The 27079-nt window shown below is 39.1% G+C and overlaps 2 protein-coding genes across 2 annotated transcripts in view; one reads left to right on the top strand and one right to left on the bottom strand.

The window, feature by feature from the left end:
• The window catches only part of LOC309493673 (adhesion G protein-coupled receptor E3-like), an 86278-nt gene that overhangs the window by 4321 nt on the left and 54878 nt on the right, over positions 1-27079 (bottom strand). The window contains exons 3-15 of the mRNA XM_082162863.1: positions 16992-17339; positions 16645-16893; positions 13498-13529; positions 5998-6069; positions 5672-5861; positions 4747-4866; positions 4072-4250; positions 3805-3966; positions 3529-3729; positions 3219-3451; positions 3069-3135; positions 2895-2986; positions 861-1011 (exon numbers count right to left, since the gene is read on the bottom strand). Coding sequence (XP_082018989.1) covers positions 861-1011; positions 2895-2986; positions 3069-3135; positions 3219-3451; positions 3529-3729; positions 3805-3966; positions 4072-4250; positions 4747-4866; positions 5672-5861; positions 5998-6069; positions 13498-13529; positions 16645-16893; positions 16992-17339 — 2096 coding nt within the window. The remainder of the gene's footprint in view (positions 1-860; positions 1012-2894; positions 2987-3068; positions 3136-3218; positions 3452-3528; positions 3730-3804; positions 3967-4071; positions 4251-4746; positions 4867-5671; positions 5862-5997; positions 6070-13497; positions 13530-16644; positions 16894-16991; positions 17340-27079) is intronic.
• Positions 1-27079, top strand: part of LOC309493687 (piggyBac transposable element-derived protein 4-like) — a 203653-nt gene that overhangs the window by 150563 nt on the left and 26011 nt on the right. The window lies entirely within an intron of this gene.

Here is a 27079-nt window from a genome sequence, read left to right as displayed (position 1 = left end):
ACAGTGATGTTTACAACTTGTTATACGGCAGAAATGGATTCAGCACCTAAAAATCATATAGAAACAACACTTGAAGTACTTTTCCTCAAAAATGCCTACTGCATCTTATCCAGGGCTATTTATCTATTTTGGGACTCGACTATTACTCGCCCTTAAGTCATCCTAGGTGTGTATGACATTCTTCTTTCAGATGAATACAATCAGAGTTATATTAAAAAATGTCCTGGCTCTTCCAAGCTTTTTAATGGCAGTGAATGGCCGTTTCGGTGAAAGAGTGACCCTTGACCTGACGCACAACGTAATGACGAACACGGAGATCGAGCAAAACAAAACACCAGTCACAAATTAGTTTAAAAAGACAATTTTTTGAGAGAAAATGTGAGAGGAGCTTTAGTTTGTTGCCCAGCCCTGTTTGTTTGAACCGTGAGAGGTGTCAAAGCTTACGCCACTCCTACATCTACGTCATACATGCGTCACTGGTTACTCTTTTGGTGTAAGTCGACTTGCGTACGGCTGTCTGCCGGAAGCTAGTTGTTTTAGTCTATATATTTTTCTCACACAAACACATCGCTTCACTTCAGAAGGCCTTTATTACTGTACGTACACACCGCCGCCGACTTCAGCTTCCAAAGTTACCGGAAGTCATTCATTTTCAATGGAAGCTGCAGGCTTCTCTCAGAGCCAGGACATTTTTAAATATATCTCTGATTGTATTCGTCTAAAAGAAGAATGTCATATACACCTAGGATGACTTGAGGGTGAGTAAATCATGGGCTAATTTTCATTTTTGGGAACTAACCCTTTAATATAAAGTAGGTGAGAGATGATTTTCTGGTAGACTGTCTGTACTGATGTCTGACCTGATCATTGAGGACACAATAGACCAGGAACATGAAGGTTCCCTGCTGGGAGTTCAAGATCAGGAAGGGGATCTCCAGCTCCTTCCAGAAACCCAGAATCCAGGAGCAACCAAGAACCACAAACTGAGCCAGTGTTTTAAATGTCATATTCCTGCAGAGAAAGATGGAGAGTTAATATATATGTATTGATTATATTGTTGTGGAAAATCTGCAATTGTCCTGTTATAAGTATGACTTTTTGTCTGCACTGTAAAAAATTTCTAACCCTCCCAAATCAAAAATTTCAAGTGACCGATAACATCTAAATTTTTCAATTGGCCCAAGTGAAAATCAGTAAATGTAATTTTATAATTTACAGAATTTCACTTGGGCCAATTGAAAAATTTAGATGTTATCGGTCACTTGAAATTTTTGATTTGGGAGGGTTAGAAATTTTTTACAGTGTGTAGAACACTTCTGTATTGTAATCAACCACACTTGAAACTTGTTTAAGAAAGTGATTTATGAAGAAAAACTCTGCAATTGTTATTGTACACATTTGACTTTACCTAACCTGTATGGAAGTAAAATAATGTCAAATGTTTTTGAAATAAAAAGCCTGTTGAATTGCACTACTTGAAAGAAAATAGGCATTGCATTAACCATGCTTCAATTTTAATGCATTGTATTAAGTGCATTTTTATGGACTGAAATTCAACATGGTTGAATATTTGAGGTGTGAATATTTCAATTAAAAACATTTCAAACACCTTTTCATTATTAAAAATTCAAAAATCCATATTCACCTTTCATATTTCACTTCCAAAATATTCAAACTGTTTAAAAATACAGCCTATAATATTCAACAGGCAATTTTCTGTTCATTTTATTTCGCTTTGCAAATTCGCTTCCACAAATTCAGTGGTTCAAATTCGACAGGGGAAGCAGGAGGTAATTTAGGTCATAAATGAAGGCCTTTTGGCTTCTCAGGGACAAAGAACAGTTTGACCTGCCCAGGGGGGTAGAAACCAGTCCAAACCAGCTAAAGATATGGGATATCTTTAAGGAAAACTACAGAAACTGGGAAGGAGGGGTTAGGATGTCAGAAACCTGTATAAAAATGTCTATGTTTGTTGAGTCAGGCAGGAGTTCTGTTTCCAAGTTGGGTAGCTGTGACTTGTATGAAAAGAATCCTCAAAGAATAAACCTTTTCACTTTATTGCAATTTTGCCTCTTGAAAGTTTCTTACGCTTTTGATGCTGTTTTTATTAACCTCTGAAAATTGCCTTTACAAGGGAAACCGATTATAATCCTGTTCATGGTAGAGAAAGCTGATCACATGTAGAATACACAGGGAAAGTAACAATGAAGTTATTGAATGAAACATAAACACAGCTTTTGTGTGTTTATCATCTTTTCCGCATATACTGACACAGATAATCATTTCCATTTTATGAATGAATGTCTTCGTCAACAACAAGTGCTTTTGCACCATCTGATGGTGAGGTAGACTAACAGCAGATGGAGAGTATGCTCGGCAATCTACTGCTTTTCCTGCCGTTCCTGGACGTCAATGTTAAATTTACTGTCGAATTTGAACCACTGAATTTGTGGAAGCGAATTTGCAAAGCGAAATAAAATGGACCGAAAATTGCCTGTTGAATATTATAGGTTGTATTTTTAAACAGTTTGAATATTTTGGAAGAGAAATATGAAAGGTGAATATGGATTACTGATTTTTTAATAATGAAAAGGTGTTTGAAATGTTTTTAATTGAAATATTCACAGCTTAAATATTCAACCATGTTGAATTTCAGCCCATAAAAATGCAAGCCCTAAAAATACAATGCATTAAAATGCAAGCATGGTTAATGCAATGCCTATTTTTTTCAAGTAGTGCAATTCAACAGGCTTTTTATTTCAAAAACATTTGACATTATTTTACTTCCATAACCTGAGAATAATCAAAATAAGGTTAAAGGTAAATATGCAGCATATAACAATATATTTATATATACATATTTCATGGAGTGTTCAAATCATATTGTTTGTTACTTGGTTCGTTTCATATGTGAAACTTCAGTGTTCAGATTTTTCAAGGTGGAGGTCAGACTGATGATGATGTAGATGAAGAGAATCATGTTTAACTGCACAGTAAGAGAAACAACAGGAATTAATCTTGAATCACTTTTCCTTTTAATACAAAGTCATGATGAGAAATGTGCTTACTGCTAGTATGACGCAAACAGGTCCATGAAAACTCCAGATAAAGCCTTTATCCATTTTAATCCAGCACCTGTTTAGAGGAAGAAAAATAATGAAATGAACAAACATGAAGGATGAAGGTGTTGATCTCTGAGTCTCTCAAACTAAACTCACTGTTCACTTCCGTAGCCTTTAGGATTCACCCCAGCAGACACGGCCACCACAACCAGAGCAACCGTATATCCAATCACACACAGGAATCCACTGCTAAGCACCCCCCTCCTTTTGGAGCTGATCTGTGATAGGTTCTTCACACAGATGAAGAGCAGCACAGCTTCAATGAACATCCACACAAAGCCGGAGAGAAAGAGGAAGTGCAGCACACCTGATATCACGGCACACAACACCTGAAGATCATGAGAGACGGTTATGATGATTCTCAGTGAGACTGTGCTGAGCTGTAGGGCTCCTTCATCATTCTCACCTGATGTATGTGGTTCAGGAACTGTTGTGTGAGCAGGAACAGAAGGTGAGCCAACAGAAGACTCACGCAGAGGTTGATTCGAGCCACATTATTCACTCCAGGACTCCACTGACAAAGGGCAAAGGTCAACAGGGCCAAACTGAAGAACACCAGCCCCACGATCACACACACCAAATTCAACACGTCCAGCTTTGAGTCGCTCTGAGGAAACATGTCAGAGTACATGAGTGCCAAATCTGTGCTGTTCTTCAATGCTCACTATAAATGTTCTCGTACCTCTGATGGGCGGCTGGTTTGCATGATGAGAGCGAATGTGGACAGATGAACACAGGAACACACAGTGTAGCTGCTGTTGGTCTCTAAAACAGAACAGCCATCTACAATCCACTCGCTGATGTTCCAGTACACACAGGACAGAGGATCGTTGTTCTCAAACTCCTGCAAAAAGAAGAACATGCAGAAAATAGTATAACTCTGAATATTAGATGTTTTCAGATGTTCATCAGTTCTCAGGTTGGACAAAAACACATTTCAGTCTCTCACTCTGATGTGTTTGAAGGTGAAGTTGACTGGTTTGGTGAGATTAGTGTTGGTGGTTTTGAGAAGAGTAGCTGAGATCACAGTGGACATCATGGTGTTATTCGTGTCATTTGATGCGTTGAAGAAGTCGGGCTTCAGTAAATTCTCCATTGTGTTATAACTCATGAAAGCCACAGCAGCAGCTGATCCTGTGTGATAGAAACAGAAGAAACCTGTATTCAACACATTAAAACCTTTACTTAAAGGTTGTATCAGCGATTTCAGGTCCAAACATAAATGATCACATTCATCTAATCTTTCCTAACGATCCGCTAGCTACCCACCCCATAAACAAGCCGTCCAAAAAACGCGTCTCTTCGCGTGCAGCCGTCATAGGCAGCCGTGCACGAGCGCAAAACCTCACAACACCCACCCCTGTCGGTGATTGGTTGGAACACTATTTATTTTGGTTTTGAGTGATGGTGATACCAACTGTTTTTGTGTGCAGATCTCAGAGACGCGTTTTTTGACGGCTTGCTTATGGGGTGGGTAGCTAGCGGATTGTTAGGAAAGATTAGATGAATGTGATCATTTATGTTTGGGTCTGAAATCGCTGATACAACCTTTAAATGTGGTTTAGTGATATATCTTCTAAAAATGTTTTATTTAAAATGTTGTATTAAAACACATCTCACATACTTGTTTCATTGTTGTTCTTGGCGATCCCAATGAGATCGATGTCCACAGAACAATTTGTTGTGTTAAGTCGGGGGATCTTATCTAAGGTGACATTGGGTCCAACCATGAAGATTTCAACCTCTGATTTAGAAAATAAGAAGTTATGTTCTGTTTTATGTTGATTCAATCTGCACAAATGTGCAAAAAACAAAACAATAACTAAAATAATAATAACAAAAGACTAAAATAAAATAACTATTTCATCTAATTACTAGTTTGAACTAATCAGTTAACTTTGTTCACAGCAAAATCCCCAGAGTTAAATTAAGTCAAGCTGGTAATGCTGTTTGTGGAGTTGTTTAATCCTCTTCTGCTGAGATCTTGAGAGATGTGATGTCTTCTTTTATCTTTAGTTGATTCATCTTAGGGTACGTTTACACGACAACGATACGCTTAAAACTCAGAAGTGTTTCATTTGAGTTTTCAAAACTTTGCATTTTCAGGCACCCAAACTGACTCTTTGTTGTCGTGGAAACGAACGGCCAAAACTTATAAAAAGTTTTATGTTTTTAGTTGAAAACGGTGTCGTGTAAACAGACCCTAAGGCTGTGGCTGAAGCGGGTGTTCATCACTAATGCTCAATCATCTCTTAATTAATCACTTAATTATCTCATTAACTTTAACACTTTTAACACTCTTTAGACAATATGTACTCTGAGTAGTGTTGATTTAACACTGGGGATTTTTCTGTGTGCCTGTAACGTTGTAGTAATCATGAAGACATTGATTAGCTTGTTCAGGTGTGTTTGATTAGGGTTGGAGCTAAACTCCAGGAAAGTGGATCTTGTGGTCCAGAGTTGAGAACCCCTGCGCTAGACTATATAAACTCCCTGATATCATATATAAGCTCTGTTTCATCATCAATAATAACAGTTTCTCCACTCACCAACAGCAGCAAGAGTAAAATTGACTCTGTCATGTGTGTCTGTCGGCTTCACCAATGTAGAGATGAGTTTCTCATTGGCTTTTAACACATGGTTTCCGTTGGAGGCTAGTTCAGCTGGTCTGACTGATGATAAAGACTCTGAAATCTCTCCTGAAGTGTTGAGGACCATATTCAAAACATCGGTCACAGTCTAATTTATTGATCAGAAAGAAAAAAAAATACTGTAAATGTAAATATTAAGAAAGCCAATTAATCAGACCTGCGATGTCAATCATGTAACTGACAATTACATTTGATTTGATTATTTAAAAATAAAAAAGACTTACAGTCAAAGGAAGCTCTTGATCTGTATTGTTCTCGATCTGCTCTAGAAGATTTTGAAGCTTTTCAGTCTGACTCTGAAATCAAAATTGAGAAGACAGAATTTGACGATGTGTTAGTGATGACTTTAACCGGGTATGCTGAGTGCCTCTGAAATGAGACACAGACAGTGTTTTTGAACAAATTTCTTTAAAGGCCATGTTGCAGGGTAAATTTTTCACCGAATTTGTGCAATTTGCTTGTTTGTAATAAACATTCAAACTGTTATCCATTGTATTTTATGTTGTTGGGTATCACAAAACGGAATATAATCGAAAAAGTAGGTACTATCTTACAGCGGTTTGCAACGATTCTCCTTTCCGCCACAATGCATTCCATTACGTCACGTTGGGGAGAGAATATCCCAAACCCCACCTTGAGAGCGTTGAGAGTGACTAGAGAGACGAGTAGTAGACGGGAGTATTCAGATAGCGCAGATTATACAACACATCTCTAGTCACCTATAACTGTTTAAGATGGTTCATAAGAATTTGTGTAAAAAGAATGGTAAAGTAAACAAACAATTAACATACTCGTGCGTGTCGGCTTGAAGGGGACCATGATCCTGCCTGAAATGGGTGTATGCTATCTTCAGCACAAACGGTTTCAGGCAGCATGCAAATCCTGGATGCTGAGTGAGGCACGTCACATCTGGTCGCGGGGTGAGCTCCTCGACCAGCGACCAAAACGCACTCACTTACAGCACAAGCTTTCCAACGCAGTTACCATGGGACGGCACCACCGGCGCCCACACAAGCACCTGCCAAACAGCGACAGACACGCGGCGGCTGCGTTCGCAACATTTTCACCGGAGGAAGAGGTAAACGCTTAGAAACACTTGGCAATGATGCTGTTACTGGAGCTAGTAGGCTACCATCAAAACGTGGGATAACTAATCATTAAAGTGTTTACAACGTTGGGGGAAAGACTTAATTAGGGATTATCTGGAGGGGGTGGATAACAGGTGGGACTGGCAAATTAGCCCATATAGCTAACGTTAGCATGATGCCTTCTATTTCTAGATGACAAAGACAAAGTTTACCGGTACTTATCTGAACTAACGTCACACAGCAAAAACTCCAGTGTTAAATTAACACTCCTGGGAGTGTATATGAGTTCACACTCAAGAGTGTAAAGTGTTAAAATATGAGTGTTAAATTAACACTCAAGAGTGTTGAAGTTAATGAGATAATTAAGTGATTAATTGAGTGATGATTGAGCATTATTGAAGACACCTGATGTTAACAAGCAGAATCACTGAAGGAGAAAAATCACAAATTGTAAGTTACCATTATGGCGATGGGTGTTTACTTTAGTTGGGCTCTTGACCCTTATATATTTACTTTAGATTTTGTTTGGCTGTTGTATCTGAGTTATAACTGCCAGATGAACAAAGAAAAAAGTGATCTGATGGTGTTGGTTATATTATGACATTCATCATTTGAACTTGATCACTGAACTCTTTAAGATCCTTATTTCTGACATAGATGTATGTTGTTGATCACAGAATGACTGTGATTCTGCATAAATATCCAGAATTTTAGATATAATATAAAGGATTTCTTAAAAGTTGTTTAAAAAAACAACAACTAGCTTTTAGGCACACACAGAAGTCAAGATTCAGTCTATGCATCTCAACAATGGTGACGAGCAGAATATTCAATTAGGAAAAGTAAATTACAAAGACAATTCAGATGATAATTTATTCATACCGCAATGAATGATGGGAGCCATTAATGAGTTGTGATTGGTGGCAGCCACTGCAACATGCTTTATTATTGTCACCATTGTTGATATTCACAGGCTGATTATTGATGTCTGTGTTTCTAATTAAATTCATTTGAAAGTCTTTTGATCAGAACAATGTTTAGTAATTATTTTGGACTATATGATAAATACTGATAATCATATGCTGTAGAATCACAGAGCTGCTGTAATTAACACGTTAAACCAAACTATCTCAATAAGTTTAATTTTTCAGATCACAACATGATTATGTCAAACATAACCAACACCATCAGATCACATTTTTTCTTTGTTCATCTGACTGTTATAAATCAATAATAGCAGACAAGCAACATTTAAAGTAAACATATAAGGGTCAAGAGCCCAACTAAAGCAAACATTGATCGCCATAACGGTGGCTTACAATTTGTGATTTTCTCCTTCAGTGATTCTGCTTGTTAACATCAGGTGTCTTCAATAATGCTCAATCATCACTAAATTAATCACTTAATTATCTCATTAACTTTAACACTCCTGAGTGTTAATTTAACACTCATATTTGAACACTTTACACTCTTGAGTGTGGACTCATATACACTCCCAGGAGTGTTAATTTAACACTGGAGTTTTTGCTGTGCATGATCTAGATTTTAACCACTAGATATAAAGAAAACGTTGATTTTTCACTCATTTTTCCCAGTCAGTCACCATAGTTCTAATACAAACTGTATTGGCTGAGGCTACCTTTCCTCCTGTTACGAACTGCTCCGAGACACGAAGGTAGAGATCCAAATGCAGCTTTAATGAGGGGTAATCCAAAGACGAAATCCACATAAACAGGCAATGGTCGAAACACAGGTAAGCAGTCCAAACAAACAAATAAACAAACCAACAAAACAGGCAGGGACCAGAGGCAAGAGAGTAATCCAGGGAACAAGGCAAGATATCCAAAAAACCAAGAAACAAGAAAACCAGGGAAAAACGCTCAGAGATGCAGTGTAACACAAACAAAACTTCGCAGTGTGTGAATGAGTGAACATGGTATAAATAGGTTGAGACTAACAGGGTGATGAGACACAGGTGAAGAGACACAGGTGAATGCAATCAGAGATGATGAGTCCGGGCAGTGAGTTATGGGAAATGTAGTTAGTGAGTGAATAGGAGAGTCTGGTGTGGATTGCCCTCTGGTGGTTCTCAAGGGCACTCCAGCTGGTGACCGTTACATAGCCCCCCCTTTAAGGAGCGGATTCCAGACGCTCAAAATTCTCCAGGAGGGAGGTGGAGCGGAGGCGGACCTGGGGGCGGGATGGCGGGCCAGGCCCGTGCAGCGGAAGAGGACCTGAAGACTCCGGCAGGGCGGAGGGCCAGGGCGGAGCAGGCTCTGCAGGCGACCAGGGCGGAGCAGGCTGTGCAGGCGACCAGGGCGGAGCAGGCTGTGCAGGCGACCAGGGCGGAGCAGGCTGTGCAGGCGACCAGGGCGGAGCAGGCTGTGCAGGCGACCAGGGCGGAGCAGGCTGTGCAGGCGACCAGGGTGGAGACGAGCCTTCAGGCGGCCAGGGAGGAGACGACCTTCCAGGCGACCATGGCACAGGAACAGACACCGGCTCAGGAACAGGAACAGACACAGGGACAGGAACAGACACTGGCTCAGGACCAGACACCGGCTCAGCGGAGACCATTTTGTCCGGAGACACTGGTTCGGCGGTGGCCAACTTGTCCAAAGGCACAGGCGTGGTTTCGGCCATCTTGTCCGAAGACACAGGCGTGGAGTCGGCCATCTTGTCCGAAGACACAGGCGTGGTTTCGGCCATCTTGTCCGAAGACACAGGCGTGGCTTCGGCCATCTTGTCCGAAGACACAGGCGTGGAGTCGGCCATCTTGTCCGAAGACACAGGCGTGGAGTCGGCCATCTTGTCCGAAGACACAGGCGTGGAGTCGGCCATCTTGTCCGAAGACACAGGCGTGGAGTCGGCCATCTTGTCCGAAGACACAGGCGTGGAGTCGGCCATCTTGTCCGAAGACACAGGCGTAGAAAGAGGAAGAGGAACCGATTCAGGCTCAGGATCAGATTCAGTCTCGGCTGGACGAGACTCTGGATGGGCGGACGTGACGTGAAGCTCTGACTCGGCAGGACTGACGTGAAGCTCTGGCTCTGGCTCGGCAGGACTGACGTGAAGCTCTGGCTCTGGCTCGGCAGGACTGACGTGAAGCTCTGGCTCTGGCTCGGCAGGACTGACGTGAAGCTCTGGCTCGGCAGGACTGACGTGAACAGTCTCTGGATCAGGATCAGCACGCTCTGAGCTTGACGGGACCAGCAGCGAGGGCTTTGAGCTGGGTAGGACCAGCGGCGAAGAGGACTCTGAGCTGGTTAGGACCAGCGATGAAGAGGGCTTTGAACTGGACAGGACCAGCGATGAAGAAGGCTCTGAACTGGACGGAACCAGCGGCGAAGAGGGTTCTGAGCTGGGCAGGACCAGCGGCGAAGAGGGCTCTGAGCTGGACGGAACCAGCGATGAAGAGGGCTCTGTGCTGGACGGGACCAGCAGTGAAGAAGGCTCTGTGCTGGACGGGACCAGTGGTGAAGAGGGCTCTGTGCTGGACGAGACCAGCGGTGAAGGCTCTAGCTTGGCGGGCATGTCGCTTGCTGTCTCAGGCGCGGCGGGCATGACGCATACTGCCTTGGCTTCGGCAGATCTTGCGTGAAGTGCGGGCTCGGCTGGACTGGCGTGAAGTGCGGGCTCGGCTGGACTGGCGGGAAGTGCGGGCTCGGCTGGACTGGCGTGAAGTGCAGACGGTGACATGGCGTGCCACGGAAGGAAGCTCTCCAGACATCTGGAGAGTGCCTCTCTCCAATCCAGACCAGAGAGATCGGGGAGCTCCCTTGGGTCGACCTCCTTAGCCCCCAGCCGGTAGCACAACTTAATTGCCTCGTCACCTAGAGAGCAAGAGGCAGCGAGAGGAACAAACCCCCAGGTGTACTGGAACAGATCGAGGCTATCCAGGGCCAAGGCCGCGATCTGTCCAGCGAACTCCCGGCTCATGCTGGGAAGATCAGGAGAGATCCGTACTGCTGGATTGCTGGAGGTCATAGCTGCTGGATCTGGGTGTGGCGAAGTTTTCTGTTACGAACTGCTCCGAGACACGAAGGTAGAGATCCAAATGCAGCTTTAATGAGGGGTAATCCAAAGACGAAATCCAATAAACAGGCAATGGTCGAAACACAGGTAAGCAGTCCAAACAAACAAATAAACAAACCAACAAAACAGGCAGGGACCAGAGGCAAGAGAGTAATCCAGGGAACAAGGCAAGATATCCAAAAAACCAAGAAACAAGAAAACCAGGGAAAAACGCTCAGAGATGCAGTGTAACACAAACAAAACTTCACAGTGTGTGAATGAGTGAACATGGTATAAATAGGTTGAGACTAACAGGGTGATGAGACACAGGTGAAGAGACACAGGTGAATGCAATCAGAGATGATGAGTCCGGGCAGTGAGTTATGGGAAATGTAGTTAGTGAGTGAATAGGAGAGTCTGGTGTGGAGTGCCCTCTGGTGGTTCTCAAGGGCACTCCAGCTGGTGACCGTTACACCTCCACTTCTCCCCAACGTGACGTCATCACCGAATTGCGTAAAAAAAAAAAAGTTCATACCAAAAAAAGTAAAAAACTGGTCTTTAAGACCATTTTTGAGACATTTTAAAAATGGTATACATATCTTGAGTGATTAATGTACCCATTAATCAACAGTGGTGGTTAACCTGCAACATGGCCTTTAACAAATGATTCAATGACATATATTTTTTTGTAACATTTGTCGCCACCTACTGGTGGAAATGAAAATACTTTTCTAAAGGTGCTTTTCTGTATTTTGCTCGCTACAGTGGACAGTGTTTGTATCCAAACCAGTGCCGGCCCGAGCCTTTTGGGGGCCGTAAGCAGAATTTGATTTGGGGGCCCCCTCCCACCACGCGTAGTTAAAAAAGTTTTAACTTTTTCTTTACTCTTTTACTAACTCTTTGAAACTTCTGAAAACAAACTGTAAACATATTCTAGCATTGCAATCTTGACATCGCAGCCTGTTCATTATAGCCGTAATAAATATATAATAATAAAATAGTCAACCTAACATATAAAACTTACACTGCTCTGTTTAAATAGTCAGTAGTACAATTCATACCGTTCACAGTAAGCACCGCTCCACTGTGATGTTTCCAAGCACATTTTTGCATGTGAAGAGGATGATTTTTTCTGTCGATATTGGAACGTGAGTGAAGTACAAAGAAGCCTATAATAAAGAATAGTTTACCATCCAAATACATCGCGAATCGCTTACTTTCACTTTCGCTTTAAATTATTTAGTTTTGGCTTGTTTATAGTTATTTTTGTATTTTTGTTCTGTTCTGAATATTATTCAATTTAAAGGATAAATCATTGATTTAAATGTCAATCATCAATCATTGATCAAATAAAAATTTTGTATCATGGCTTAACATTACCGTGACTTTGCGCACGAATTGTCTGCACGCGAGGTTATGCGCATGACTCAAACACTGGCAGACACAGCAGCAGATGTAGGCAGGTATATTGATCATGAAATCAGAATTTTACTTGTCTTGAATTATTCATTCATTCATTCATTTATGTCACTTGTTTAAGTTAATTAATATGTAAAAAAAAAAAAAAAAAACACTGAAAAAAGTGAAACATCAGTGTAATTCATTCAAAATATATATTTACATTGGTCCAATGGAAAATTGTGATTTTCCAGTTTATAACTTCTGTTTTCACTTTGCCTCAAAGTAAATGTTACGCCCTCTATCACTGAAAAAAATGATACTTTGGATTAACTTAAAAAATAATTATGTAATTTGTTACAGCTAATTTTTTTAGATTTTCTCAAATTGTATTTATGATTTAGTTAAAACCATAAATTTTGATTTAATGTCAAACCAAAATAAAAAATAAAAAATTGCTCAAGAGTGTTAAAGTTAATGAGATAATAAAATGATTAATTGAGTGATGATTGACTATTATTGAAGACACCTGATGTTAACAAGCAGAATCACTGAAGGAGAAACAAATTGTAAGTTACCATTATGGTGATCAGTGTTTGATTTAGTTGGGCTCTTGACCCTTATATGTTTATTTTAGATTTTGTTTGGCTGTTGTATCTGAGTTGTAACTGACAGATGAACAAAGAAAAAAAAGTGATCTGATGGTGTTGGTTATAAATAAATAAATACAATTTGAGAAAATCTTAAAAAAATTAGCTGTAACAAATTACATCAATTTTTTTTCAGTTAATCCAATGTATCATTTTTTTTCAGTGCAGGGGGTGGCCAGGGAGCCCCAAGCAGCAACTTAGTTTGTTTATGCCTTGGGCCGGCCCTGATCCAAACTAACAGAAGTACTAGAATAAAAGTTTAAGTTTGTAAAAGAAGTAATGAGAATGTGTGGTTGAAATGGACAGCTTCGTGGACAGCTTTCTCTGCACATTAAATCCCCCATATTGCCAGCGAACAATGAGAATGCAGAACAATGATGATGACAGAGAGTATAGGCTTCAAAGCTATTGTGGACCCGCTTAACTCAAACTCATTCTTTCAATGGCTTTTGTATGCAGAGTATTCACATATTTCAGTTTACACACATATCTAAAATGCACATGTTATTGCACTGCATCAGTTTGGACTATTATTGATAGGAGTCTCTACAGCTTCAATTTCAGAAACTCAACTTACATTGCATCCTTCCAGCAGCGTTATATTTATACCTGCAATGACAGAAATCAGCATGAAGACAATAATATAATAACTGCAAAACTTCAAAAATAACTATTTTATTAAGCAGCAATTTCAGCAAGATTTTGGATTCAGCAAGATTTCAGCAGTTGTGGACTAATGGTGAGAGCAGTGGTTCCAACTTGTTAGAGTGGTGTACCTCCTTCTGCGTACCCCCTCTCTTCCGGACTTCAGTCATACCTTTTCCATTAAGGGACAATATTTGCCCCCTAAATTTATTTCCCAGTGCTTTTTTTTTACCTTTATGCATAACTTTATGAAATAAAAAATGTTTTCAATGAAAAATGTTCAATAGAGCAATATGCAATGATGGAAAAACGAAGTGATACGTTAAAATATATTACACTAAAACCAGTAAGTCACTGTCTTCTCAATGAGCGAGTCATTGAGTCATTCTTACATTCAGTAATAAAGCTACTAGCTGTATTTATAAATGAATCATTGAATGATTGACTCACGATTCTTTTCAAAGCAGCAGAATTGTTTACGAAACACTGCACTCTAAAAAGAGATGTGTTAAAAATGACACATGTTGTGTCAGTTTTAACACATGTAGTGTGTGTGCTCGGGGACAACACATGTTGTGTCAGTTTTAACACATGTAGTGTGTGTGCTCAGGGACAACACATGTTGTGTCAGTTTTAACAATGTAGTGAGTGTGCTCAGGGACAACACTCGTTGTGTCAGTTTTAACACATGTAGTGTGTGTGCTCAGGGACAACACATGTTGTGTCAGTTTTAACACATGTAGTGAGTGTGCTCAGGGACAACACATGTTGTGTCAGTTTTAACACATGTAGTGTGTGTGCTCAGGGACAACACATGTTGTGTCAGTTTTAACACATGTTGTGTGTGTGCTCAGGGACAACACTCGTTGTGTCAGTTTTAACACATGTAGTGTGTGTGCTCAGGGACAACACATGTGTTGTGTGTGCTCAGGGACAACACATGTTGAGTCAAATTTAACACACAACCTGTGTCGATTCTTAACAGATCTCTGTGTTTATAAGGACTACACATTTTGTATTACCTTTAACCGATAAACGTAATCATTCAAAATCACTAAAGTGTTAAAATCTGCTTTATACTTTGGTAATATACTGATAACCCCAATAACAATACAGGAGATAAAAAGGAAAAGCACATGATGATTCAAAGTTTACCACCATTGGTTATCCGCAAATCAAGAAACATGTTAATGTAAAGAAGGTGCACAGTCTCATACACACAAACACAAAACACCATCATGGTGACACACACATGACTCCAAATAATGCCAAACACATTCATTAAACAATATATGATGTAATATAAACCCCAAATGTACATGACTGATACAAAAACTAAGAAGAAACTTATTTAAATGAAATAGCATCAAATGTGAAGTGTCACGCAGGGAATTCTGGGAATGTAAATTTAGAGAAACAGCCACAGCCTCAGATGAAATCAACTGAAGATAAAAAACATTAAATCTGTGAAGATCTCAGCAGAGGAGGATTAAACAACTCCACAAACAGCATTACCAGCTTCACTTATTACTAACCAGACTGACTTTATTTCTGTCAGGCGTCTACAGAAGATCTTATTGAGAATTAACAATTGATTTATTAAAAATAGTTTTAAAAATCACCATGATGGTGATCAGTGTTTCTTTAGTTGGGCTCTTGACCCTTGACTTGTTAACATTAGTTTTTCTCTGACTGCTGTAATTTTGGTTATGGCAAGAAAATCAGGGGAAAATGAAAATGAATTAGGTGATGTTGGTAATGTGACGATGATGACATAATCATAATGTAGTAGTCTGATTCACTGAGCTCTCATTGAGTCTTATCTTTGATTTTATGGCTCATTAATTTTACATTAATGATTGTAGTAGCCTTATGATTCTACAGCAAATGATCCATCAGTGTTTTGATAATGAAGGAACGTGACGGCTCTAGCCAGACTCCCAGCGACCGAACCAGCAGGACCAATGGGACCACCTGTGGAGGGGCAGCGAGGTGGAGGACAGGGACCCGTCCCGGAGTGGGGTCTGAGTGTGCTTTGCAACACTACCTGGCTCCACAGTTTTGCAGGGGTGCGTGAGAAAGCATAGCGCTTGTTCTGAGACACTGCTTATGATTTATGGGGATTCAAATAGAGGAGTGGGTGGATGTTTATTATTATAGGGTGGTTGTGTACACACACTGTCGACACATTTATGTTCAAACACTATGTAAAATTTAATTTTGCATAATAGGTGCCTTTAAAAACCTTGTAAAATTAAAGTTTACAAAAACGTCATAGAAGTTTATAAAAATGTAAAATATATATTTTACAAAACATGTTCAACTCTAAAACTTCAAGAAAATCAAAGCTAAATATCTGAACAAGTTCTGTGACAAATTTTAGGTTGATGTCTCTGAAATATTTCAAGTTTTTTTGAGCGCAGTACCAAACTTTTCCACTAGATGACATCCAGACTCCTCTGGTGACCATATAAGGACTCTTTGATTTCCATATATGGATTGAGTGATCTTAACCATATATTTCCATACTTTAAAAAAAATATTTATTAAGTAGACATCCTATTCAGAAGTAGTCTAGGTAGTAATGTTAATATTTGATTTATTTTGAATTCAATCTCTAAAATACATATAAAAACATACGGAAAGAATCAGAGTGTGTGTTATAATTCGGCACCACATCTTTTGAAAATCAGTCGCTAAATATGAAAACTACAGTCTGAACGCTTTCAAATGCTATATAGTTTGTCAAGATTCCTTTAGGTTTTGACTAAGATATTATTGTTATAAATGTACAATGGCAAGTGTCCCACGGGTGTCGGGGAGGGGCAGTCTTAAAAATAGTGGCTAAAACATTTTTATAAATCATAAATTCAGAAATGTATTCTTTGTAATGTGTGAAAAGTATTGATATTAAAAGTTCATTATTTGTACCTGAATGTAATTATTATAATGTTTTTTTCACAGTGTGATTTTTGGGGAATTGAATACAATTAGGGTCAGTTTGACCCGGACCACACAGACTGTAACCAGAAATCTAAAGTGCATGAGGGTTAAAGAGAGAAAGTCAATCTGTACTCACACATGACATTGAGCTGAACAGCAGGAGAGATGTGAGTGTGTCCGTCTACAGCACAGCTATATCTGCCTGAATCCTCTCTTCTGACTGACTGCAGCAGGAGTTCATTGTTTCTGTCTCTTCTCTCAGTTAATATCTTCAGTGAGTTTCTGTACCAGATGAATGTTCTGTCAGTCAGAGCGCAGCTGCTTTTACATCTCAGATTGACTGAATCTCCCTCTGTCACTCTCTCAGGAGACTCCACCTGAAGATCTGAACACAACACACACATTATATCTAGTGCTGCTGTCATACACTGATTATTATTCAACATAATGCACAGAAGAAGAGAGAAACCTCATCAAAGTCACCTGTGACCTTAAGAGTCACTCCTGGATCACCAATCCATTTCTTATCAGGTTTATCAGTTGTGAATCTGAAATAGTACATGTGTGAATCCTTCAGTGTCACATGACCCAGTCTGACGGTGCAGTTCTGCTGTTTATCTCCCAGATACTGAAGCCTCTGACTGTATTCAGTGTCATTAGACAGATCTAGAGGCTCGACACCCTTTTGTAATGGGCCTTTTGTCCAGAACACTTTCATGATCTGATGTCCAGTAGGGTATTTATAAGTGCAGCTCATTATCACTGTTGAGTCCTTTAGTGCACAGATGTGTGAAGGACTGTAACTCACACTCCAATCAGCACTAGAAACCCCTGAAACACAGAATTCATCAAACTGTAAATGTAGTTTTATCTGTTATATTGGGCCATGAAAACATGACAATACTTTATTACTATTAGAAAACAGCGACTCATTACAGGAAATATAAGATAAATGTAAATAAATAACCTCAGTGTGAATTACTTTAAGACAGAGGAGTGAAGAGAGAACTAAGAAATCAGCCGAAAACAACAAGCTGCACAATTACAGTTTTTCTGAATTGCTAAAACACATTTCTTGAAACCATCACTCACTTTCTCAAAACCTTAAACACAAAAGCAAATGTTCAAAACTCATTCAGAGAATCTCTGACTCTTCTGGCAAAATCAAACAATGCTTTCAGATCTTACACACATCAGTCAATATTATAAACACTACAGATCATTCGTTAGACACTACATGACAAATGGAGAACACAGAATCAATAAAAAGTAGTACTGACACCTGACAGTGGTGAGTGAATAAATACTGTATGCACTGCAGGTACTGTATAGTATTGTACTGAATATTGTATAGTGTGGAATGTCTGTATATTCAGCATTTGCATACTGTGAAATACAGTGACCAACTGCAGAAGCCCAAAAGGTTACAGTAAAACACTGTAAATGAAAAGCATGTTACTGTAAAGTACAGTCAGAAGAGTTGAGCAACTGCAGAATCAAGGTCAGTGAGAGAGATTTATTCTGCTTCAGCTTCACGTCTTCATGTCGGTCCGGCCGGAGAATATCATCTCTGCAGGAGAAGAGGAAAACCCTGAAGCAGATCCAGCCTTGACAACATTCTCCACACCTTCCTCTTCCTCTTCCTCCTCGTTCATCACCTCTTTCACACACTCTTCCTCTTTCTCCTCGTTCATCACCTCTTTCACACACTCTTCCTCCTCTTATACTCATACTCTTCCTCCTCTTATACACACACTCTTCCTCCTCTTCCTCGTTCATCACCTCTTTCACACACTCTTCCTCCTCTTCTACTCACACTCGTCCTCCTCTTTCACACACTCTTCCTCCTCTTATACTCACACTCTTCCTCCTCTAACTCAAACTCTTCCTCCTCTTATACTCACACTCTTCCTCCTCTTATACTCATACTCTTCCTCCTCTTTCACACACTCTTCCTCCTCTTATACTCACACTCTTCCTCCTCTTATACTCATACTCTTCCTCCTCTTATACACACACTCTTCCTCCTCCTCTTTTACACACACTCTTCCTCCTCTTATACTCACACTCTTCCTCCTCTAACTCACACTCTTCCTCCTCTTATACTTACACTCTTCCTCCTCTTATTCCTCCTCTTATACTCACACTCTTCCTTCTCTTATACTCACTCTTCCACCTCTTATACTCACTCTTCCTCCTCTTATACTCACGCTCTTCCACCTCTTATACTCATACTCTTCCTCCTCTTATACTCACGCTCTTCCTCCTCTTATACTCACTCTTCCTCCTCTAACTCACACTCTTCCTCCTCTTATACTCATACTCTTCCTCCTCTTATACTCATACTCTTCCTCCTCTTATACTCACGCTCTTCCTCCTCTTATACTCACTCTTCCTCCTCTAACTCACACTCTTCCTCCTCTTATACTCGTACTCGTCCTCCTCTTATACTCATACTCTTCCTCCTCTTATACTCACACTCTTCCTCTTCCTCCTCTTATACTCACTTTTCCTCCTCTTATACTCACTCTTCCTCCTCTTATACTCATACTATTCCTCCTCTTATACACTGTAAAAAAGAATACATTGATTTTATTGATATCTATCAATAAAATTGAGGCAACAGATTACAAGCAATATTATTAATTAAATTTAACAAATTAGAATTGAGTAATAATTATTCAAATGAATTCCTTAAAAGTTAACCATTTAAAATGAGTAAAATTTACAAAATATCTTTTATTGTCAACATTGAAGACACCTGGTGTTAACAAGCAGAATCACTGAAGGGGAAAACCATAATTAAAGTCACCATTGTGGAGATCAGTGTGTGTTTTAGTTGGGCTCTTGACCCTTAAATCATTTACTTTAAGTTTTGTTTGGCTGCTGTACCTGAGTTATAACAGCCAGATGAACAAAGAGAAAAGGTGATCTGATGGTGTTGGTTGTTTTAACATAATCATTATTTCACAATCATTTGACCTGAATCACTGAACTCATATAGAGCCCAATTTAGTTAGATTAACTCTATTAATTATAGCAGCACTGGCCTTGTATGGCATTATATTTATAACTTTTACAATGTAATCCAAATAATTTCTAAAACGTTTCTCTTATACAAAAAAGAGACACACAGACATCAATAATCAATAATCAATAATCAGCCTGTGAATCTCAACAATGGTGACATTTATGTCAGTGATCCAACGTTGGATACTCTTATAGGTTACTCCCTTGGATCACGGCTGAACGCGTCTTCTCCACACTCACTTACAAACAAACATTTTTTATTTATTTTTCGCCTATCGTGCGTCTACTCTACACCCGTACCACTAAAAGGACGGATTATATCCAAGACTTCAGTCATAAATTAGTATTAATATTGATAGCATCACTGGTAGCTTCGTTGCTAACCTACTGTCCATCTGTTAAAATGGTGAATATATCAGATGTAAGTAGTCTACCTTTTGGTGCAGGTGAGGACACATTTGAGCTGCACGCACTGCAGTCTGAGCTGGAAGCTGTTGAGAAACAGATCCATGACCTTTTATTGAGACAAGCCGAGCTGGTAGACCGGCGGTTGAAACATCATGCGCCAATGCACACAAATCAGTGATTAACGTTACTAACCCGCTGACTCCGACCTCGTCTACTCCGTGCGTTTCTCAACATCGGTCCTGAGCGTCGAGGTCGCGATCAGCCATGGTCTCGTTCACTCCGGCTCCAACACGCCACCACGAAGCCTGGGTGGTTCCGCAGCGGAAGACGCAAGTCAGGTCTAGACCAAGACTCTCTCCGACCCTCCCGGTTTTCGAGTTATCCACACAAAACCGCTTCTCCCCTCTTCGCGAAACGGAACGCGATGCTGTGATCATCTGCGATTCCATCGTTCGGCACGTACGCGCAACGTTAGGTAAAAGTAAGGTGCACAGTCACTGCTTTCCTGGTGCTCGTGTTTCTGAAATCGCTACTCACGTTCCCGAGATTCTGAACGGTGACGAGCGTGTCAGAACTGTGGTCCTGCACGCGGGAGTGAACGACATCAGGCTGCGCCAGACGGAGATTCTGAAGAAAGACTTCAGGAATCTGATCGATACGGTACGCAGCACATCGCCTGAAACAACGATCATAGTGTCAGGACCGCTTCCCACGTACCGACTAGGGCATGAAAAGTTTAGCAGATTATTTGCGCTAAATGAATGGTTAATGTCATGGTGCAAAGAGCAGAAACTGCTCTTTGTAAATAATTGGAATCTGTTTTGGGAGCGTCCTAGGCTTTTCCGTGCTGATGGCTTACACCCAAGCAGATTCGGAGCAGATCTTCTGTCGGATAACATCTCTAAAATGTTAAATACCTTTTGACTAGTAACCAAAAGTCCAAATCATAGTTTCTGCTGCACCAATTTAACTGATATAAATACTAGTGTAGAACATTGCATAGAAACCGTGTCTATTCCTCGTTTAGTGAGATCAAATAATAAATCTACTGCAGGATCTAGGAAAAATCTAATTGTTATTAAAACAGAAAATGTTGCTATTAGTAAACAAAAACAATTTCTAAAGCTAGGTCTTCTAAACATTAGATCACTCACACCTAAGGCAGTTATTGTAAATGAAATAGTCACAGATAATAGCTTCGATGTACTTTGCCTTACTGAAACCTGGCTTAAACCAAATGATTATTTCGGTCTAAATGAGTCTACTCCATCAGGATACTCCTATAAGCACGAGCCCCGTCTGATTGGTCGTGGAGGCGGTGTTGCAACAATCTATAGAGATATTCTCAATGTTACTCAGAAAACGGGCTATAAGTTTATTTCGTTTGAAGTACTTGTACTAAATGTTACGCTCTTAGATGTTAGAAAAACATCCCTATTATCTCTAGCCTTGGCTACCGTATATAGACCGCCAGGGCCTTACGCTGATTTCCTAAAAGAGTTTGCAGATTTTCTCTCAGACCTATTAGTCAATGTCGATAAAGCATTAATTGTTGAAGATTTTAACATACACGTAGATAATCCAAATGATGCGTTAGGGGCTGCGTTTACAGATTTATTAAATTCATTTGGGGTCAAGCAAAACGTCACCGGACCAACTCATCGTCTTAATCATACACTCGATTTAATTATATCACATGGAACTGATCCAACCGATATAGATATTATACCGCAAAGTGATGAAGTCACTGACCATTACATGGTAACCTGCATATTACGTACTGCTGTAATATGTCATGCGGCGCCGCGTTATCAACCAGGCAGAACAATCCTCCCATCCACCATAGATAATTTCTCAAATTGCTTATCTGATCTGTCTCAGCTGCTGCCTTAACCCAAACAAACAGATGAACTAGAAGAACTAACTAGCACAATGAGCACTATTCTCTCTGGAACATTGGATGTTGTTGCACCTATAAAATTAAAAAAGGTCAGAGAAAAAATTAAAGCACCGTGGTACAACAATACTACGCATGTTCTAAAGAGAGAAACCCGTAATTTAGAGCGTAAATGGAAACAAACTAATTTAGAGGTCTTTAGAATCGCGTGGAAAGACAGTATGTCACGTTATAAAAAGGCCCTAAAAGCGGACAGGGCTGAGCACCTCCGCAAACTAATAGAAAATAACCTAACTAACAAATAAACAGACGTCACCCGAACAAAATATCCCGTTACAGTTCAGTAGTAATGATTTTATGAAGTTCTTCACTGAGAAAATAGAAAACATCAGAACCACAATTGTAAACGTTCAATCTTCAATCGCGCCTTATAATTCAGCCTCAATTATCACCCCGCAAGAACAATTACAGTGCTTTACATCTATAGAACAAAAAGAGTTAAATAAACGTATCACTTCATCTAAAACTACAACATGTTTATTAGATCCTATACCAACTAAACTACTGAAAGAAGTGTTACCTGTAGTGGAAGAGCCTCTCCTCAATATTATTAACTCGTCTTTATCTTTAGGTCATGTTCCAAGAACATTTAAACTGGCAGTTATAAAACCTCTCATTAAGAAACCACAATTAGATCATAATAACCTAGCAAATTATAGACCCATTTCAAATCTTCCATTTATGTCTAAAATATTAGAAAAAGTTGTGTCCGCTCAATTGTGTTCTTTCTTGCAAGAAAATGATATCTATGAAAAGTTTCAGTCTGGTTTCAGGCCGCACCATAGCACTGAAACTGCGCTCGTTAAAATCACAAATGATTTACTTTTAGCTTCTGACCAAGGCTGTATCTCAATACTAGTTTTACTTGATCTTAGTGCTGCGTTCGATACTATAGATCACACAATACTCTTAGATCGACTACAAAATTATACTGGTGTTCAAGGACAAGCATTAAGCTGGTTCAGATCATACTTATCTGACCGCTACCATTTTGTCTATTTAAATGGAGAAAAATCGATCATAACTCCAGTAAACTATGGAGTGCCGCAGGGATCTGTGTTAGGCCCTCTGTTATTCTCAGTATATATGATGCCACTTGGAAATATTATAAGGAAACATGGAATTAGTTTCCATTGTTATGCTGATGACACTCAAATATATATTTCATCACGGCCAGATGAAAACGCTAAATTATCCAAATTGACAGAATGTGTTAAAGATATAAAAGATTGGATGACGCGTAATTTTCTTTTATTAAATCCAGACAAAACAGAGGTACTAATCATCAGTTCAAAAAAAACGCCCACAAAACCTCTCACAATACAACTTTAACATCGTAGGATGTCCTGTTACTTTATCCTCTACAGTAAAAGACCTGGGTGTTATACTCGATTGCAACCTGTCTTTCGAAAATCATATTTCATATGTTACAAAAACCGCCTTTTTCCACCTCAGAAACATTGCTAAGCAACGTAATATGCTATCAGTTTCTGATGCAGAAAAGTTAGTTCATGCATTCATGACCTCGAGACTAGATTACTGTAATGCTTTATTAGCCGGTTGTCCTGCATCCTCAATAAACAAGCTACAGTTAGTCCAAAATGCCGCCGCTAGAGTTCTTACTAGATCAAGAAAATATGATCATATAACACCAATTTTATCATCACTGCATTGGTTACCTATAAAGTTCCGTATTAATTACAAGGTATTGCTACTGACTTATAAAGCCCTAAACGGCTTAGCTCCAGTCTATTTAACGGATCTTCTATCGCCCTATAATCCATCGCGCTCTTTAAGATCACTAAATTCGAGGCTTTTGGTCATACCTAGGATATCCAGATCCACCAAAGGAGGGAGAGCATTTTCACATTTGGCTCCAAAACTCTGGAATAGCCTTCCTGATAGTGTCCGTTGCTCAGACTCGCTCTCCCAGTTTAAAACTAGATTAAAGTCGCATCTCTTCAGCCAGGCATTCATATAATATTTTTAATCTTACAGTTCAAATTACAATCCGGCCTCTAGTTAATAAACGCCAGAGGAGAACTGGCCCCCGACTGAGCCTGGGTTCTCCCAAGGTTTTTTTTTTCTCCATTAGGTCACCTGATGGAGTTTTAGGACACCATTAGGTCACTTGATGGAGTTTTTTGGTTCCTTGCCACTGTTGCCTTTGGCTTGCTCAGTTGGGGATATTATGGGGATATTTAATTTGATTTTATCAATCAATAAATTCCATTAGAAAAAAACCTTGTTGTATTATTTTAATTTAATAATACTGTGAAGCTGCTTTGATACAATCTGTTTTGTGAAAAGCGCTATACAAATATACTTGACTTGACTTGACTTGATTTATAAAGCATGTTGCAGTGCATTCTGGGTGCCACCAATCAAAACTCATTCATGGCTCCCATCATGCATTGCTGCATGAATAAATAATGAGCTTATGATCAGAGGTGATCTGTTCGTCACCATTGCTGAGATTCATACGCAAAATCTTGATGTGTGTTTGTGCCAAAAAAAAAAAAAAAAAAAAAAAAAAAACATATATTTTTTATTTTTTATTATTGATTTGATCATTTGGATTTCATTGAAAAGGCTAAAAATATTATACTGCTGTAATTAATAAAGTTACCTTAACTCATAAATTGGACTCTATATGAGGTTCAGTGATTCAGGTCTAATGATTGTGAAATAATGATTATGCTAAAACACAACCAACACCATCAGATCACCTTTTCTCTTTGTTCATCTGGCTGTTATAACTCAGTACAGCAGCCAAACAAAACTTAAAGTAAATGATTTAAGGGTCAAGAGCCCAACTAAAACACACACTGATCACCATAATGGTGACTTTAATTATGGTTTTCTCCTTCAGTGATTCTGCTTGTTAACACCAGGTGTTTTCAATGTTGGCAATAAAAGATATTTTGTAAATTTTACTCATTTTAAATAGTTAACTTTTAAGGAATTCATTTGATTAATTATTACTCAATTCTAATTAGTTAAATTTAATTAATAATATTGCTTGTAATCTGTTGCCTCATTTTTAGTAATTAGATATCAATAAAATCAATGTATTCTTTTTTACAGTGTATACTCTTATACTCACACTCTTCCTCATCTTATACGCATACTCTTCCTCCTCTTATACTCATACTCTTCCTCCTCTAATCTTCAATGCAACATTTTGAGTAAATTTAGCCACCTTAAACCGTCTTGTAATTTGTACAGTTGGTTTCCTCTCATCATTAGAAATAAGTCTGAACAATTTTGAGTCGTTGTGTGTAAACGATGACAACTGTGTTGTAGTTGTGTTTAACTTTAGCCTGCCTGTGTTTAGTGTTTTGAAACCTAAGTGCATCACAGTGAGAAATGTGTTTTAGTGAGTGAGAATGTGTTTTGAGTTTTGCAAAAATAGTGCATGAGATTTACAAACAGTGTTTTAACGACCTGAACTTGTTTAATGTTTTACAGAAAGAGTGATTTATTTGACAAATTGGTTTAGGCTATTGAGAATTTGGTTCAGAGAAGTGGGTTTAGTGTTTTAGCAATTCAGAAAAACTGTAAAAACTGTAAATCCTGGAATATGACTAAATAAATATTTAACATAGACACATTCACTTCCGACAACAAGAGCAAAATATATATTCACGATCTAGTGCTAGGGCAGGGCTGTGAACTGTCACACTTTCAGCCTGAGACTCTAATCGACACGTTTCACACACTCTCACGCCACACACACATTTTCTCACGCAGAGAAAAATCGCACTGACACTGACCAGAGGTGTATAGTCCAGGGGTCAGAAAGTAGAAGTCCTGCCATATGTTTATTCCACCCATGAACTCAGAAGCTGATTTCACTAATTAGTTCTCCTGGCTGAATTAGCAAATCCAGGCGAGTGGAACAAAATACTCAGGAGGACTTTTACTTTCTGAACCTGGGCTTTACACCTCTGACACTGAGAGACAAGACAGAGCTGGTTACTTTTGATATGAAACAAATTCTCAGCCCTCAGATTCTGTCAATTTTATTTAGAAATTAAAACAATAAATAACGTTTTGGCGTTGTAAATGTGACGTGTAAATATAAAGTGGCAGATCAGTAGTCGTATAGATTCAAATACTCGTATATTGTTATTCATATGTTTTATTATTATGTATTGTTGGTTACCATTTAGTAGCTATAGATGTTTATGTTAACATCACTTAAACCTGCGTGTACTGGCGAGTGACACTAGGGGGCAGTGGTGAGCCGCAGGGCGTTTCACTTTTTGACATGAAGAAGTCACACTGCCAGCTACTTTGGCCCTGTCCCAAATGGCACACTCCGGACTTATGGACTTCCTCAGAGTCCACACTTAGGTGACGTCATGTAGTGCTGACCTATAATATCATATAATATATCTATTTATTGTTCTCTTTATTGAATTTTCAGATTGTACAGCGTTTGACAGAAATAAAAATTATGTGCCACCAGAAAACACAGCCTCTTCTGTGTGTGCAACACCTCATACATAAAATCGATCAATCAGTGTTTTTCAACCATGGAAAGAAGTCAATAAAACAGCAAGAATATCACATTACGTTACATAACGCTGGAGAAGCAGAACATTACATTTACCCCAGGAAAGCCATTTAATCACCATAGCACGTTAGTTGGCTAGAAAAATTTGCTTTAGAGACCATTTGCTAAATATGTGCACTATATTAGCCTACATATTTATTACATTTTTACCTATATCACTACAATATTATAATGTTGTTATTATAATAAAAAACACATATTTAATTAGAGTTGTTATTTTTAATCTTTAATAATAATAGCTGACAGGGCTCTGTATGAATACAGCAATGTGTGAGATTAGTTTTTTCTTGAGAAAAATGTACATGTATCTACTGTACCTAATATCATCCAAATTAATCGATATTGAATCAAGATCGGAATCAAATCACAAGAATTGAATTCGTGATAGAGATTGAAAGAATTGAAATCATGAAATTTGTGTCAAGCAATAATAATAATTAAATAAAACAGTAGCCTACCAGTCATTGTACCATGTAAACATTTTAAGATGTCGTCACTAAACTTCTAAAATTCTGTTATTTTAAATAACACAATTCTGATATGTTTTGCCAATCACAATAAACTTATTATGGTGTTGCAGAAAAGCAGAAGTAA

Source organism: Leuciscus leuciscus (assembly GCF_965113295.1).
Source record: "Leuciscus leuciscus genome assembly, chromosome: 3".
In the NCBI taxonomy this organism is placed as follows: domain Eukaryota; kingdom Metazoa; phylum Chordata; class Actinopteri; order Cypriniformes; family Leuciscidae; genus Leuciscus; species Leuciscus leuciscus.
Note: the sequence above shows the minus strand (reverse complement) of the source record. Positions and strands in the feature narration are given on the sequence as shown.